This window comes from Rhinatrema bivittatum, chromosome 8, assembly GCF_901001135.1.
Source record: "Rhinatrema bivittatum chromosome 8, aRhiBiv1.1, whole genome shotgun sequence".
NCBI lineage: Eukaryota > Metazoa > Chordata > Amphibia > Gymnophiona > Rhinatrematidae > Rhinatrema > Rhinatrema bivittatum.
In genome coordinates this window covers 48,883,457-48,895,866 of record NC_042622.1, presented here as the reverse complement: position 1 = coordinate 48,895,866, position 12,410 = coordinate 48,883,457, and the positions used below count along the sequence as shown (strand labels likewise).

At 45.0% G+C, this 12,410-nt stretch overlaps 1 protein-coding gene across 2 annotated transcripts in view; it reads left to right on the top strand.

Moving 5' to 3' along the window:
• Positions 1-12,410, top strand: part of DLGAP4 (DLG associated protein 4) — a 612,818-nt gene that overhangs the window by 473,380 nt on the left and 127,028 nt on the right. Inside the window, exons 1-2 of one of the 2 annotated variants that reach the window (XM_029611584.1) lie at positions 9,649-9,824; positions 10,193-10,304. In XM_029611584.1, coding sequence (XP_029467444.1) covers positions 10,206-10,304 — 99 coding nt within the window. In that variant the 5' untranslated portion in view covers positions 9,649-9,824; positions 10,193-10,205. Of the gene's footprint in view, positions 1-9,648; positions 9,825-10,192; positions 10,305-12,410 lie in introns of those variants that run through there. The other variant, XM_029611583.1, reaches the window with a different exon arrangement.

Here is a 12,410-nt window from a genome sequence, read left to right as displayed (position 1 = left end):
GAGGTGCATTTAGAGGTTCTTGTGGTGCCCAAGATAATTAGGACAATTTCTGTATTTTTCTCTCATTTCATATCCTGGTCCCTGAGGATCTTCTGTCTCTCCATACACTGTACAGTGTAGTCACTGGAAGCTGATATATATCTATTAGTGATGCTGTTCTTTAGGTATGCACTTTCATTTTCAAAAGGCATGAAAACTCCAACATAACAAGCTGTGTTGTTTTGGAAACGACATGAGAAAAAAAAAAGGTAACAAAATGTTGTTTTAATTTCATTAGCATTTCATTTTCATAAGAGAAGGGAGATGGTCTGGACTGCTGAGGAACTATCCTGTCAGTGGAGGCCTGGGACGATAGCAGAGCCCATCCTACCAGTGGCCAAAGAGAAGCAGAGATGGCCCAGTACCGCTAGCAGAGCTGATCCCACCAGTGGCCAAAGAGGAGAAAAGAGGCTGGAACTGCCAGGCTTCCAGGCCAGGGAATGGATTAGTCTGGGGGAGTGGGGAACCATGGGGCAGGGACAAATTCCGGAAGGGGGGTATCCTTTTGTTTCTATTAAGGTCAATGAGGAGGAAGGCACTCATTGACCCTAACAGAAAGGGAATGGCTGAAACGAAAAATAAGTTTTAAATGGAGCAACTGGAATGAAAGAAGAACAATAGAAAACAAAAACAAATTGAAAACAAAATGAAAATATTTTCCCTGCATAGCCCTACTGTTCTTGTGTTTTCCTCCTTCACCATTCATTATGTCTGGCTTTTCTGGCACTGAGCTTTTTCATCAGCTGGTACGGAAATGTCTGAGGTGATCACAACGTCTTCATCTTCTGCGGTGCTGTCAGGTTTTGTCATGTCAGTGCTTGGCTGGTACTGGAAGTTTGTACTAGTATTTGCACAGTTTCCAGAGGAGGAGCTGTGCTACCTTATTGTGGCTTTCTGTGCACAGGCCCTCTGATGCCAGCACTTCCCACTCAGTCACGAGACAGGAAACCCTCGCCAGTTCTGTGCTATGGTGTCTGTCGTCTGTTTTTCCAGTTTTTTTTTTCCCCATGCTTCCTGTAAACCCTTTTCTATACTGTCCACTTTCCTGTGCTGCAGTTAGCAATCTCTCAACTTTTGGGTTAGGTTCACCTCTTTTTAATCACTTATGTGTCAGCTCTTGATCTGCAAATGATTGTCAAAGTAACTCTTTGCATTTGCTACTATATTAGTGCTCTTTTCACTTGTTTTTGGCTTGTTACTCTTCAGCTCTGTGTGGTGTACAGTTATCATACTTCAGCACTGAGAAGGTTATCACTAAGGTGGGGTCATTCATCAAATTGCGTTAGGGTGCAATCTACTCTTCTTTCACCTTTCATCACTCTAAATCACATTAAATCTTCACTGATGGTAACTGTGCTGTTCGTACGTACGACTGCGCATGTAAAACTGCCTCCTAAACCCCACCCCACCCCACAATCCTCACCCCGAGTTACTAGTGCCCCCTCTTACAGTAGTATAAATAGTTAACGTTTTGAGGATCCTCTACAGAAGTGCTCTCTCTCTGTTTCTCTCTACGTTGTGGTAAAATAGCTATGAGAAGCAGTTTCAGGAAAATTACCCTATCCATGCCCCTTTTCTTCTCATGGGCACTATTCTTGTTATATTTATTGAAAAATGGTGCATCTAGGCCTAAGAAGGCGTTCTGATGATGAACAGCACAGTCACGCTGTAATATTTTAGCTTCGTAGCAGTGGCAGTGGAAAGGTCGGAAGGGTTTGGCAAAATATTAAATAGGCATTTTTTTTTTAACTCTATGAGACTGAGACCAAAAAAAACTAAAGGGGTAAGTTATATTTTTCTTTTTCTCTAAATGGCCAACTAATATCGAGCACCAGTACTAAAGCTCTTGTTTTATTGTCCTCAAAGCCTTATCTGTTTCTCTAGCAGATATGAATATTGTACACAGAAGAAAGGCACTGAGCACGTCAGGTATACCTATGTAGAAAGGCCCCCTCCCCCCTTGGGATCTCCAATAGTTGGCCTTAGTCAGCAGAGGCATTTAGAAGTGGTACGGCACTCCTGTGTGCTGGCTGCAGTGCTCTGCTCCTGCCTGCTGAATGCGGGCAGGGGTGATATGCAGTGCTTTGCTTCTGATGAGAGATCTTTTTTTAACAGCTGACAGAGAAGGAGCTATTTTTCCTCACACGTCCGGCCTCTCTAGTCCACAGCCTGCTCGGTGAGGTAGTCTCAGGTTTCACGATTGTTTAAGGAATTTTCGGAGTTTATTTTTGGGAGCTTTCTTGGATTCCCTAGTCCCGGCTCGGGGAGGGACGTCCTCTGCCTTGGGAAGGGTAGGAAGAGCTGCCCCACCTCATGCCCAGTGGATGGACAATGACGACGCTGCATAGTGTGAATTTGATTTGAGTATTTTTCTGAAGCTTTTGCCCTTTTTTGGTTTTGAGAGGGGGATTTTGCTGCCATCCTTCCTGCCCAGGAGTGGGGAGATAAGGATGTTCTCACCCTCTAAAAAGGAGAACTTAGAGGAAGAGGATTTCATCTGGGTGGACTCCACTAAAGTCTCTGCCTAGGGAAATGAAGATTTGCAGACAAGAGACTTCAGGACTTCAGGTGTTTTTGGAAAGGGAATTCTGCGACATCCAGGAGCCTCCTGCCAGCCTGAAATTGTTACTTTCCCGTGCCCCTGGAGCATAGGATATCCTGGATATCCCAAATACTAGGGACATAGTCACAGATAAAGAGACGTTCTGGAAAAACTGAATTGGAACATGGCTGTAACAAGGAAGAAATGTGTCTGATGCCAGTCAGTTCCCCTTGAAGAACGGCTTCAGTAAGGATTAAGTTGGACTCCATTCTAATTAGCCGGCAGTTACATCCACCCAGCATTTAGATAAACCACACCCAGTGAAGAGTTTTGCCCCCCCCCCCCCCCCCCCGCACTTTGGGGACTGGAAGGCTGTCCTTCCCCCCCTTTTCAGAGAATCCACACCCCAGGGCTGTTGGGATTATTTATTTATTTGATTTATATTCTGCCTTTCAGACACTTCAAAGCAGATTATATTCAGGGACTGTAGGTATTTCCCTGTCCCCAGAGGGCTTACAATCTAAGTTTGTGCCTGAGGCAGGAGAAGGGAAAGTGTCTTAGGTCACGAGGAGCAGTACTGAGGTTTGAACCCTGGCTTTACTGCTCTATAGCCCACTGATTATGGAAGGAATTAGCCCTGGGATTGAGTGTGACCCTTGCCTTCTCAGGAAAATCTAGAAGAGAGACTGTGCTTATTTTCAGGCCGATACAGTACAGTGCGCACTGTTAACCCGCATTTGGACGTGGTTTTTCGACGCGCTAGCTTTACCCCTTATTCAGTAAGGGGTAATAGCGCGTTGAAAACACGCGGCCAACCCCCCCCCCCCCAAAACTAATAGCGCCTGCAACATGCAAATGCATGTTGCAGGTGCTATTAGTTATTCCCGCGCGATACAGAAAGTAAAATGTGCAGCCAAGCCGCACATTTTACTTTCAGAAATTAACGCCTACCCAAAGGTTGGCGTTAATTTCTGCTGGCGCCGGGGAAGTGCACAGAAAAGCAGTGAAAACTGCATTTCTGTGCTTCCTCCGACTTAATATCATAGCGATATTAAGTCGGAGGCCCCAAAAGTAAAAAAAAAGTAAAAATTAAAAATCAGCCCGCGGGTCGTAAGACAGACGCTCAATTATGCCGGCGTCCATTTTCCGAACCCGTGGCTGTCAGCGGGTTTGAGAACCGATGCTGGCAAAATTGAGCGTCGGCTGTCAAACCCGCTGACAGCCGCCGCTCCTGTCAAAAAGGAGGCACTAGGGACGCGCTAGTGTCCCTAGCGCCTCCTTTTACCGTGGGCCCTAATTTGCATAGGCCACCCTCCTGCATCGCGCACCCAGGAGAGTGGCCTGTGCGCTCGCCCGCTCTCCCACGCATTTTTCTGAATCGGCCTGTTAGTGCTTAGGGTTGCCACCTGGCTCCCTATCGTAAGAACCAGGCTAATCCAGTCCTGGCTTTAAACCAATACATGCATGGACTTTGCAATTCTGGTTTTCATAATAATCAATGGGACAATCAGAACTACAAGTTCATGTATACATTGAGGTAAAACCAGGAGTTGGATTAGCCTGTGCCTTATGTCATGGAGTCAAGTGGCAACCCTAATAACAGGGGTGCTCAAACCGGTCTTTGGGTCCTTCACCTCAGCCAGCTGGGTTTTCAGGATTTCCCTAATGAATATGCATGAGAAATATTTGTATATATAGTATGTAGTGCATGCAAATAAATCTCATGCATATTCATTAGAGATATTCTGAAAACCTGACTTTCTTGGGGGGGGGGGGGGGATGGACCCCCCCAAGGACCGGTCTGAGCACCTCTGGCCTCATAATATCATAGACCAGGGGTGGCCAACTCCAGTCCTCAAGCACCATAAACAGGTCTGGTATACAGGATATCCAAAATGAATATGCATGAGATAGATATGAATGCATTGCCTCCATTGTATGCAAATATATTTCGTGCATATTCTTTATGGATATCCTGAAAACCAGACCTGTTTGTGGATCTTAAGGACTGGAGTTGGCTTGTGCAATCGACATAGGAATATTGTCATGATACCTGATTTAAACGAAACAGCAGTGCCACCTTGTGGTCACTCCAGTTAGACACAGATGGGTATTCTTTCTCTAAAGGCATTGGCTTTTAAGGATTTTACCAGTTTTTCCTCAGAGGTTCCAGGTGTCTGGAATTTGGCTGCTGGGTTTTTATTTTTTATTTTTCCCCCCCCTGGTTTTTGGTGAGTTTCCTGGAGAGGTTCTTTCAGTGAGTGCTGAACAATCACTTTGAATGAATAATAAGGCTAGCTCTGCTGACAGCAGTGACGCTGAAGCCTCCTCGCTGGTTTAAGAAGCCTGTGTTTTATATCCCTTGCCCAGTGGTTTGCCGTCAGGTTTCTTAAGAACATAAGAAGTACCCTGCTGGCTGCACTGAGCGCAGCATCCTGCCTCTGGCTGGTGGCCATGCCGAGTCGTTTGGACTTACCCAGCAGATCCTAATCGCTCATTCTCAGACGTGACAACCCCTTGTGTCAGATTTATACCCTTGGTTGCCGTTAGGCATGTGGACAAGCCAGCTGTCTCCTCCGCCCCACAAGATAGCACAGCAGCACGGCTGATAATGTAAAACAAGTGACTCGCACAACAGGGTGGCAACCCATGGGCCTTTGCTTACTCTGTCTAATGATAAATCCACTCCTGGCAAATCCTCATCTACCTGGCTAATTGCCCCCGATGGAGCAGCCCTTCAGAAGCACGTCCAAACCTTTTTTTTTTCAGCTCAGCTTGATAGCATGCTCCCGCAACAAATTCCACAACTTAATTGTAGGCTGACTGGAAAAAATTCTTAGTTAATTTTGTTTTCAATCTGACATCAGTTAGTAAAAATACTAGTAGGAGACTCTCCGTGAAACTATAGGAAAGGGTAAATAAGTACAAACTTGTTCCATACCCCTCATGATTGTTATAAACCTCCATCATATCCCCTCTCTGTCATCTCCTCTCTGTTGAAGATCCCAAACCTGTTTAGCCTTTTTTCATAAAGGAGCCATTCCAGCCCCTTTGTCATTTTGGTTGCTCTTCTCTGTACCTTTTCTAATTCTGCTATATCTTTTTATCCTGCTTTCACATCCCAGAAAGAAGGCTTCATTAGTTTTGTGTAGAGGTTCGTGTTTGAGAAGCTCCTGAGGGCTCTCAGCTGCTCAGCTCCATGGGATGAGATGGTCTTTTAGTTAGTTATTTATTTAATCTTGTGCTCTGCATATTCCAGAAAACTCTGTTCAGTTGTGAATTCCAATAACATAGTAACATAGTAATGACAGCAGATAAAGATCAAATGGTCCATCCAGTCTACCCAGCAACTGCTGCTGCATGCAGGTTACCCCCTTACATTCTGTTAAGGGTAACTGCCACTCAGTGCAGGTTACCCCCAAGCCATCTGTTAAGAGTAGTAACTGCCACTCTGTGCAGGTTACTCCAAATCCCATGCCTTCTGTTAAGGGTAGTAACTGCCACTCTGTGCAGGTTACCCCCAAGCCTTTTGTTAAGGATAATAACTGCAACTCCATGCAAGTTACTTCAAAGCCTTCTGTTAAGAGTAGTAACTGCCACTCCATGCAAGTTACCCCCAAGCCTTCTGTTAAGGATAATAACTGCCACTCCATGCAAGTTACCCCCAAGCCTTCTGTTAAGAGTAGTAACTGCCACTCTGTGCAGGTTACTCCCATGCCTTCTGTTAAGGGTAGTAACTGCCACTCCATGCAGGTTACCCCCAATCCTTCTGTTAAGGGTAGTAACCGCCATTCTGTGCAGGTTACCCCATGACTTCTTTTAAGGGTAGTAACTGCCGCTCTGTGCAGGTTAGACACCATGCGAAGGATAGTACTGCTTCCATGCAGGGTACCCCATGCGTTCTGTTAAGGGTAATAACTGGCACTCTGGCAGGTTACCTCTATTAAGGGTAGTAACTACCTCTATTAAGGGTAGTAACTACTGCTCCATGCAGGTTAGACCCCCATGCCTTCAATTAAAAGTAGTAACTGCTGTTCCATGCAGGTTAGACCCCCATGCCTTCAATTAAAAGTAGTAACTGCTGTTCCATGCAGGTTACCCCCATGCATTCTGTTAAGGATTGTAACTGCTGTTCCATGCAGGTTAACCCCATGCCTTCTGTTAGGGATAGTAACTGCCGCTCCATGCAGGTTACCCCCATGCATTCTGTTAAGGATAGTAACTGCTGCTCCATGCAGGTTATCCCCATGCATTCTGTTAAGGGTAGTAACTGACACTCCTTGCAGGTTACCCCCATGCATTCTGTTCAGGATAGTAACTGCTGCTCCATGCAGGTTACCCCATGCATTCTGTTAAGGGTAGTAACTGACACTCCTTGCAGGTTACCCCCATGCATTCTGTTAAGGGTAGTAACTGCTGCTTTGGGCAGGATACCCCCATGCCTTCTGTTAAGGATAGTAACTGCTGTTCCATGCAGGTTAACCCCATGCATTCTGTTAAGGGTAGTAACTGCTGCTCCGTGCAGGTTAACCCCATGCCTTCTGTTAAGGATAGTAACTGCTGCTCCGTGCAGGTTACCCCCATGCCTTCTGTTAAGGATAGTAACTGCTGCTCCGTGCAGGTTACCCCCATGCATTCTGTTAAGGATAGTAACTGCTGCTCCATGCAGGTTAACCCCATGCCTTCTGTTAAGGATAGTAACTGCTACTCCGTGCAGGTTACCCCCATGCATTCTGTTAAGGGTAGTAACTGCTGCTCCGTGCAGGTTAACCCCATGCCTTCTGTTAAAGGTAGAAACTGCTGCTCCGTGCAGGTTAACCCCATGCCTTCTATTAAGGATAGTAACTGCTGCTCCGTGCAGGTTAACCCCATGCCTTCTGTTAAAGGTAGAAACTGCTGCTCCGTGCAGGTTACCTCCATGCAGAATTGTTATTCCATCCCTTTCTTTAAGCTTTTAGGATCTTGCCCATCTTTACCACCTCTTCTGAGAGGGCATACATATAATAACATAAATAACATAAAATACATAAAATAACATATATCACATCATAATTTAACAAGAGACTCCTGGAGATCCCCTTCAGCCCAGTCCCTGCCCTCGATGAGATTTGTCTGTTACCTGCACTTTCAGCTTATGTTCCTCTAGGTTTGTTACAGTTTTTCTGTCTTTTAACTTCAGTGACATTTCAAAGAAGAAACAAGATAATTCTTTTTTTTTTTTTTGCTGCTTATTATTGCATGTTTTGGGTACAAAAATATTGAAAAAAAAAAAGAGTCAATATTCAGACAATTTTTCCAGCTAAGTTTGGGACTTAAGCCAGACAAACTGCGGGTTTAAATTTCTACTTCTCTGAATGCCTATTTAGCTGGATAAAAGTTATCCATATAAGTCAAAGGCATTCTGGGCTGGAGTTAAGTTAGCTGAATAACTTATCCGGTTAACTCCAATATTCAGAGTTAGCCATATAACGTATCCAGATAAGTCTGGTCATGCCAAAGAGCAGTCCTAAAGTTAGCTAAATAAGTTTATCCAGCTATCTAGGTGTTTATCTAGCTATATTCAACAAGCTGGATAGTCGCTGAATGCCCGTGACAATTTATCCAACTAACTTTAGTCAAATAAATTGTCCACTGACTGCACTGCTGAATATTGACTTCATATTGTTTATGTTGATTTTAAACCATATTTGAAGTAGTGAAATACTAATACATTTGTAAGAATTTTTTTTTATAAAAAAAAATTAAATGGAAAATACAGAGCTTCATGTATTAAATACATTTAAATATCCCAGGCCCAGTTTGCTTTATCAAATTGAAATACTAGCAGGTTAAACTGAAGCAGAATTACCATTTTTGCCTTTCTTAGCTTACTTGGTCCCTTTTTGTCTTATTCATAGGTCTCATTTCTTTTGTGAATGCATTTCAGAAATGTGAAAAGCAGTACTGTACTCATTTCTCTTTTTCCATCTGGCCCAGGAGCTGTCCAGAGCATGGTGCTGAACAGCTCCTAGATATTGTTTGAGGGGATGTATTTTGACATATGAATTTTCCCCTGGAAACCTTCTATTTATTTTTATGAAAGATCAGATGGGAAAGATCTGCATTGCTGTCTTTATCCCTGCCATGCAAGAAATGTTTCCAACTTCAGTGCTGATTGAAAACAGATGATAACGGAAAAGGCATATGAAGTTAAATGTACAGGATTTGTTAGGTTTGTGAGAGTTTTCAGTGAGCCAGAGGTGAACTGAGGAGGATGGAGCAGGGTCTTGGCTCCTAAGAATTGGCCTGGTGGTGGTGGTTGGGGGGAGGGGTGCTGGCCCATGTACAGAGAAGAAGGGACATCACCAGTCCATACAGGCTGGAAGGAGGAGGAGCTGGTGTCACATCAGACCATGCGGGCTGGAAGGAAAAGAAGGTGGTCAACGGCCCATGCAGGCCAGAAGCAGCAGCTCTGGTGACCATGGGGGTAAATTGGTTTGCAGAGGCCAAAGGAAATGGCAGCAGTGCAGTAGATTAAGAGTTGGGGGGGGGGGGATACAGAGAGTGCTGAGGTTGGACCTGTGGAGGTAGAGAAAGAGATTGTTGGGGTTGATGCTGGAGCTGAAGTGAGGGGGTATGAAGGACAATGTTAGAGTCAGGCCTGGAGATGGGGGTAGAGTGCCGGGATGGGGCCTTTGGAAGGGGGAGCTTGCTGGGGTCAGACTTAGCTGATGTGCAGCCAGAATGGGGAGGAAGGGGGTGCAAATGCAAGCATTAGCCTCCGGGTGCCGGAGATCCATGTATGCCACTGTAGTAAGCTATGGCAATTTTTGTGCACCAAGAATAAGAGATGGAGAATCAGTGCACATCATAATGGCAGGGATTATGCGTTCCATGACATCACTGAGACGGACAGTTCACTGTGTCCCGGTCTCTAGCAAGGAGATGCTGCTCCAGCGCTCCCCTTCCCTCAGTCAAGCAACCACACGGCCACAGAGGACTAAAGACATCACCAAAGGCCTTCCAGTTTCCAAGAAATGAGCTTTAATGCACTGTTGGGTTTATTCGTCTATCTTCTTTCCTAATGTATAGTGCTTCTCATATTTTTACATTGTCTGGATTTACAGGTGTGCTCTTTTTTATTTTGGCCATATCTCATGTTTTTCAAAATCTCCTCCATGAGTCCTCTCTTCAGGTGTTCATGCTATATTCCAGTTTCATTTATCCATGTGAAATCTCTCCTGAGGATCTAAGAAGGATCTGTGTAAGTTGTGCACAAATATATTTAGATTCATAATCATGGGAATGGCTAAACGGGGGGCAGATTTCAGAAAGTGTAATATGCACAGGTGTGAGATAAAAATCAGAATGAAAATGAGATATTTTAATGACTGTTTTAATTGCCAACTGAAGTATCTTAATTTATTTTGCTAGCTTTGCTGCTTTAATTCCAGGGGAAAAATCCTCTGCCCTTTTTAAAAAATCCTAGGTGCTTTTTTCTACTTACAGGTGGTAATATCAGTTTATATCTGCGTTCAACTGTCGCGTTACATACAGCAGCCTCTCCTAGCACCTTTTGTGTCACTCCGCATCCTGTGTCTCATCTCTTTGGGTACCGTCTCTGCCTTCCAGGAGCCTCGACCACATGGATTCAGTGGAAATCCTGTTGCCACCAAAGTTTCCGAGCTGGGAGGAAGAGTACAATCAGATCTCATGCAGCATTGAATCCAGCAGTTTAATCCAGGTGAGTGAGAGTCCACGGGGATTCAGAGCAAGAAAACGGCTCTTTATTGCGCAGTATCGGTACCTAAGTGGTGGTGGTGGTGGTGGTAGTAGTGGTGGAGGGGGGGTCCTCGTAAGGTGTAAGGTGGGAGAGAACCTGCAAAGGGAAAAAAGGTTTGTGCTTATTGAGAAGAAGAGAGAGGTCAAAGTATTCCAGGTCATTAAGCTCTCCCTCCACCTACCTCCTCTGTCCCTCATTCCGCAGCCATGCAGAGGTAGCCCCTGGGCTGGTAGTCCCTGATATAAAGTCCCAGAGGCCATATTTCTCAAACAGAACAATGCACCATTTCACACTGCTTAATGGGGAAGCTGGAATCTGTGGTCTTGCACCAGGAGTGAAGGTCGCCAGATTAAATAGAGGCATAGCCTGCTGGTTAGAGCAGTGGGCTGTAAGCCAGGGTTCAAATCCTGCTGCTGTATCCACTATTGCCTCAAATACAAATCTAGGGCCCTGTTTACTAATCATTTTTCCTATATGCACAAAATGGGAGAAAACCTTTAGTAAATGACCCCCTTAGCCTTCTGGGGACAGGGAAATACCGATTATTAGTACCTGAAAGTAATTTCTTTTGAGGTGCCTGAAAATTAGAATATACAATAACGGGTCAATTTTAAATCCCCGGCGAGCGCAAATACCGGGAGATACACGCGTGGCCGGACCACGCTCATTTTCCAAGCGGCCCGGCCATGCTCATATCTCCCGGTACACGCAGAAGTGCCAGGTTCCTAAAAAGGGGATGGGCCGGGGGAGGGCCAGGGCGGGAGCGGGGGGGGGGGGGCGGCCGGGACAACGCCATTAGTCACTGTCCTGGTGAAGCGCGCGCTGGCCAGCTGCCGGTGCGTGGAACTTACTTCTGCTCGTGAGAGCAGGTAAGTTTTAAAGTAAAAAAATGTAGGTGAGTTAAGGAGGGGCTAGGGGTCAGGGCGGAGAGGGGAAAAGGGAGGAAGGATAGTTAGGGGGTTAGGGAAGTTCCCTCCCAGTGCACTCCTTTATTGGAGCGGACTGGGAGGGAACTGGGGAAGGCCCGAGCACATCGCCGCCCACTTTTAAATAAAATCTCCCCCCCACATGCACGTGCAGGTATCAGATTTTATCATTTATTTTATTTATTGGTTTGCTATACCATCATCCAGTATTCTATCACAACGGTTAACAAAGCATAAAACATTAAAAGAAAACACATTATACAATTAAAAAGTAAAATTATAAAACCAATACATTATATAAAACAATAAAATTATGAATCCCTGAAATAAAATATTAAATACAGTGAAGAAATCAAATAAAAATTATTAATATACGATAACCAAAAATGGATAAAATTGACAAACTAAAAGGAGTAGGGTAAGAGCTCATTGATGTTAAAACTTCTCAAGTCATTGCTTGCCTTCTAATTATTAGAGTGTTTTATTTCCTTCCTGCTATAACATGCATGCGGCGACACCTGCATACTATAAAATCAGCGCGGCCTTTTTAAAATGTACCTTTAAATAAATATTCTATGGCAGTAGTAGGTACAGGCTTAGGAGGTTGCAGTATTAAAAACAATCCACCCATCACTCACTCCACAGCAGAGGGAGGAAGAGAGCTGGAGACAAGGCCGAAAATAGGGCAGAGAAAGGAAGCCTGACCTAAGGATACTGCAGGCTGAGGAGGAGCTACAATAGCCAAATGTAAATAGTAGAGATGTGAATCGTGTCCTCGATCGTCTTAACGATCGATTTCGGCTGGAGGGGGAGGGAATCGTATTGTTTGCCGTTTGGGGGGTAAAAATATCGTGAAAAATCGTGAAAAATCGTAAAAAATCGAAAAAAACGTAAAATCGCAAAACCGGCACATTAAAACCCCCTAAAACCCACCCCCGACCCTTTAAATTAAATCCCCCACCCTCCCGAACCCCCCCCCCAAATGACTTAAATAACCTGCGGGTCCAGCGGCGGTCTGGAACGGCAGCGGTCCGGAACGGGCTCCTGCTACTGAATCTTGTTGTCTTCAGCCGGCGCCATTTTCCAAAATGGCGCCGAAAAATGGCGGCGGCCATAGACGAACACGATTGGACGGCAGGAG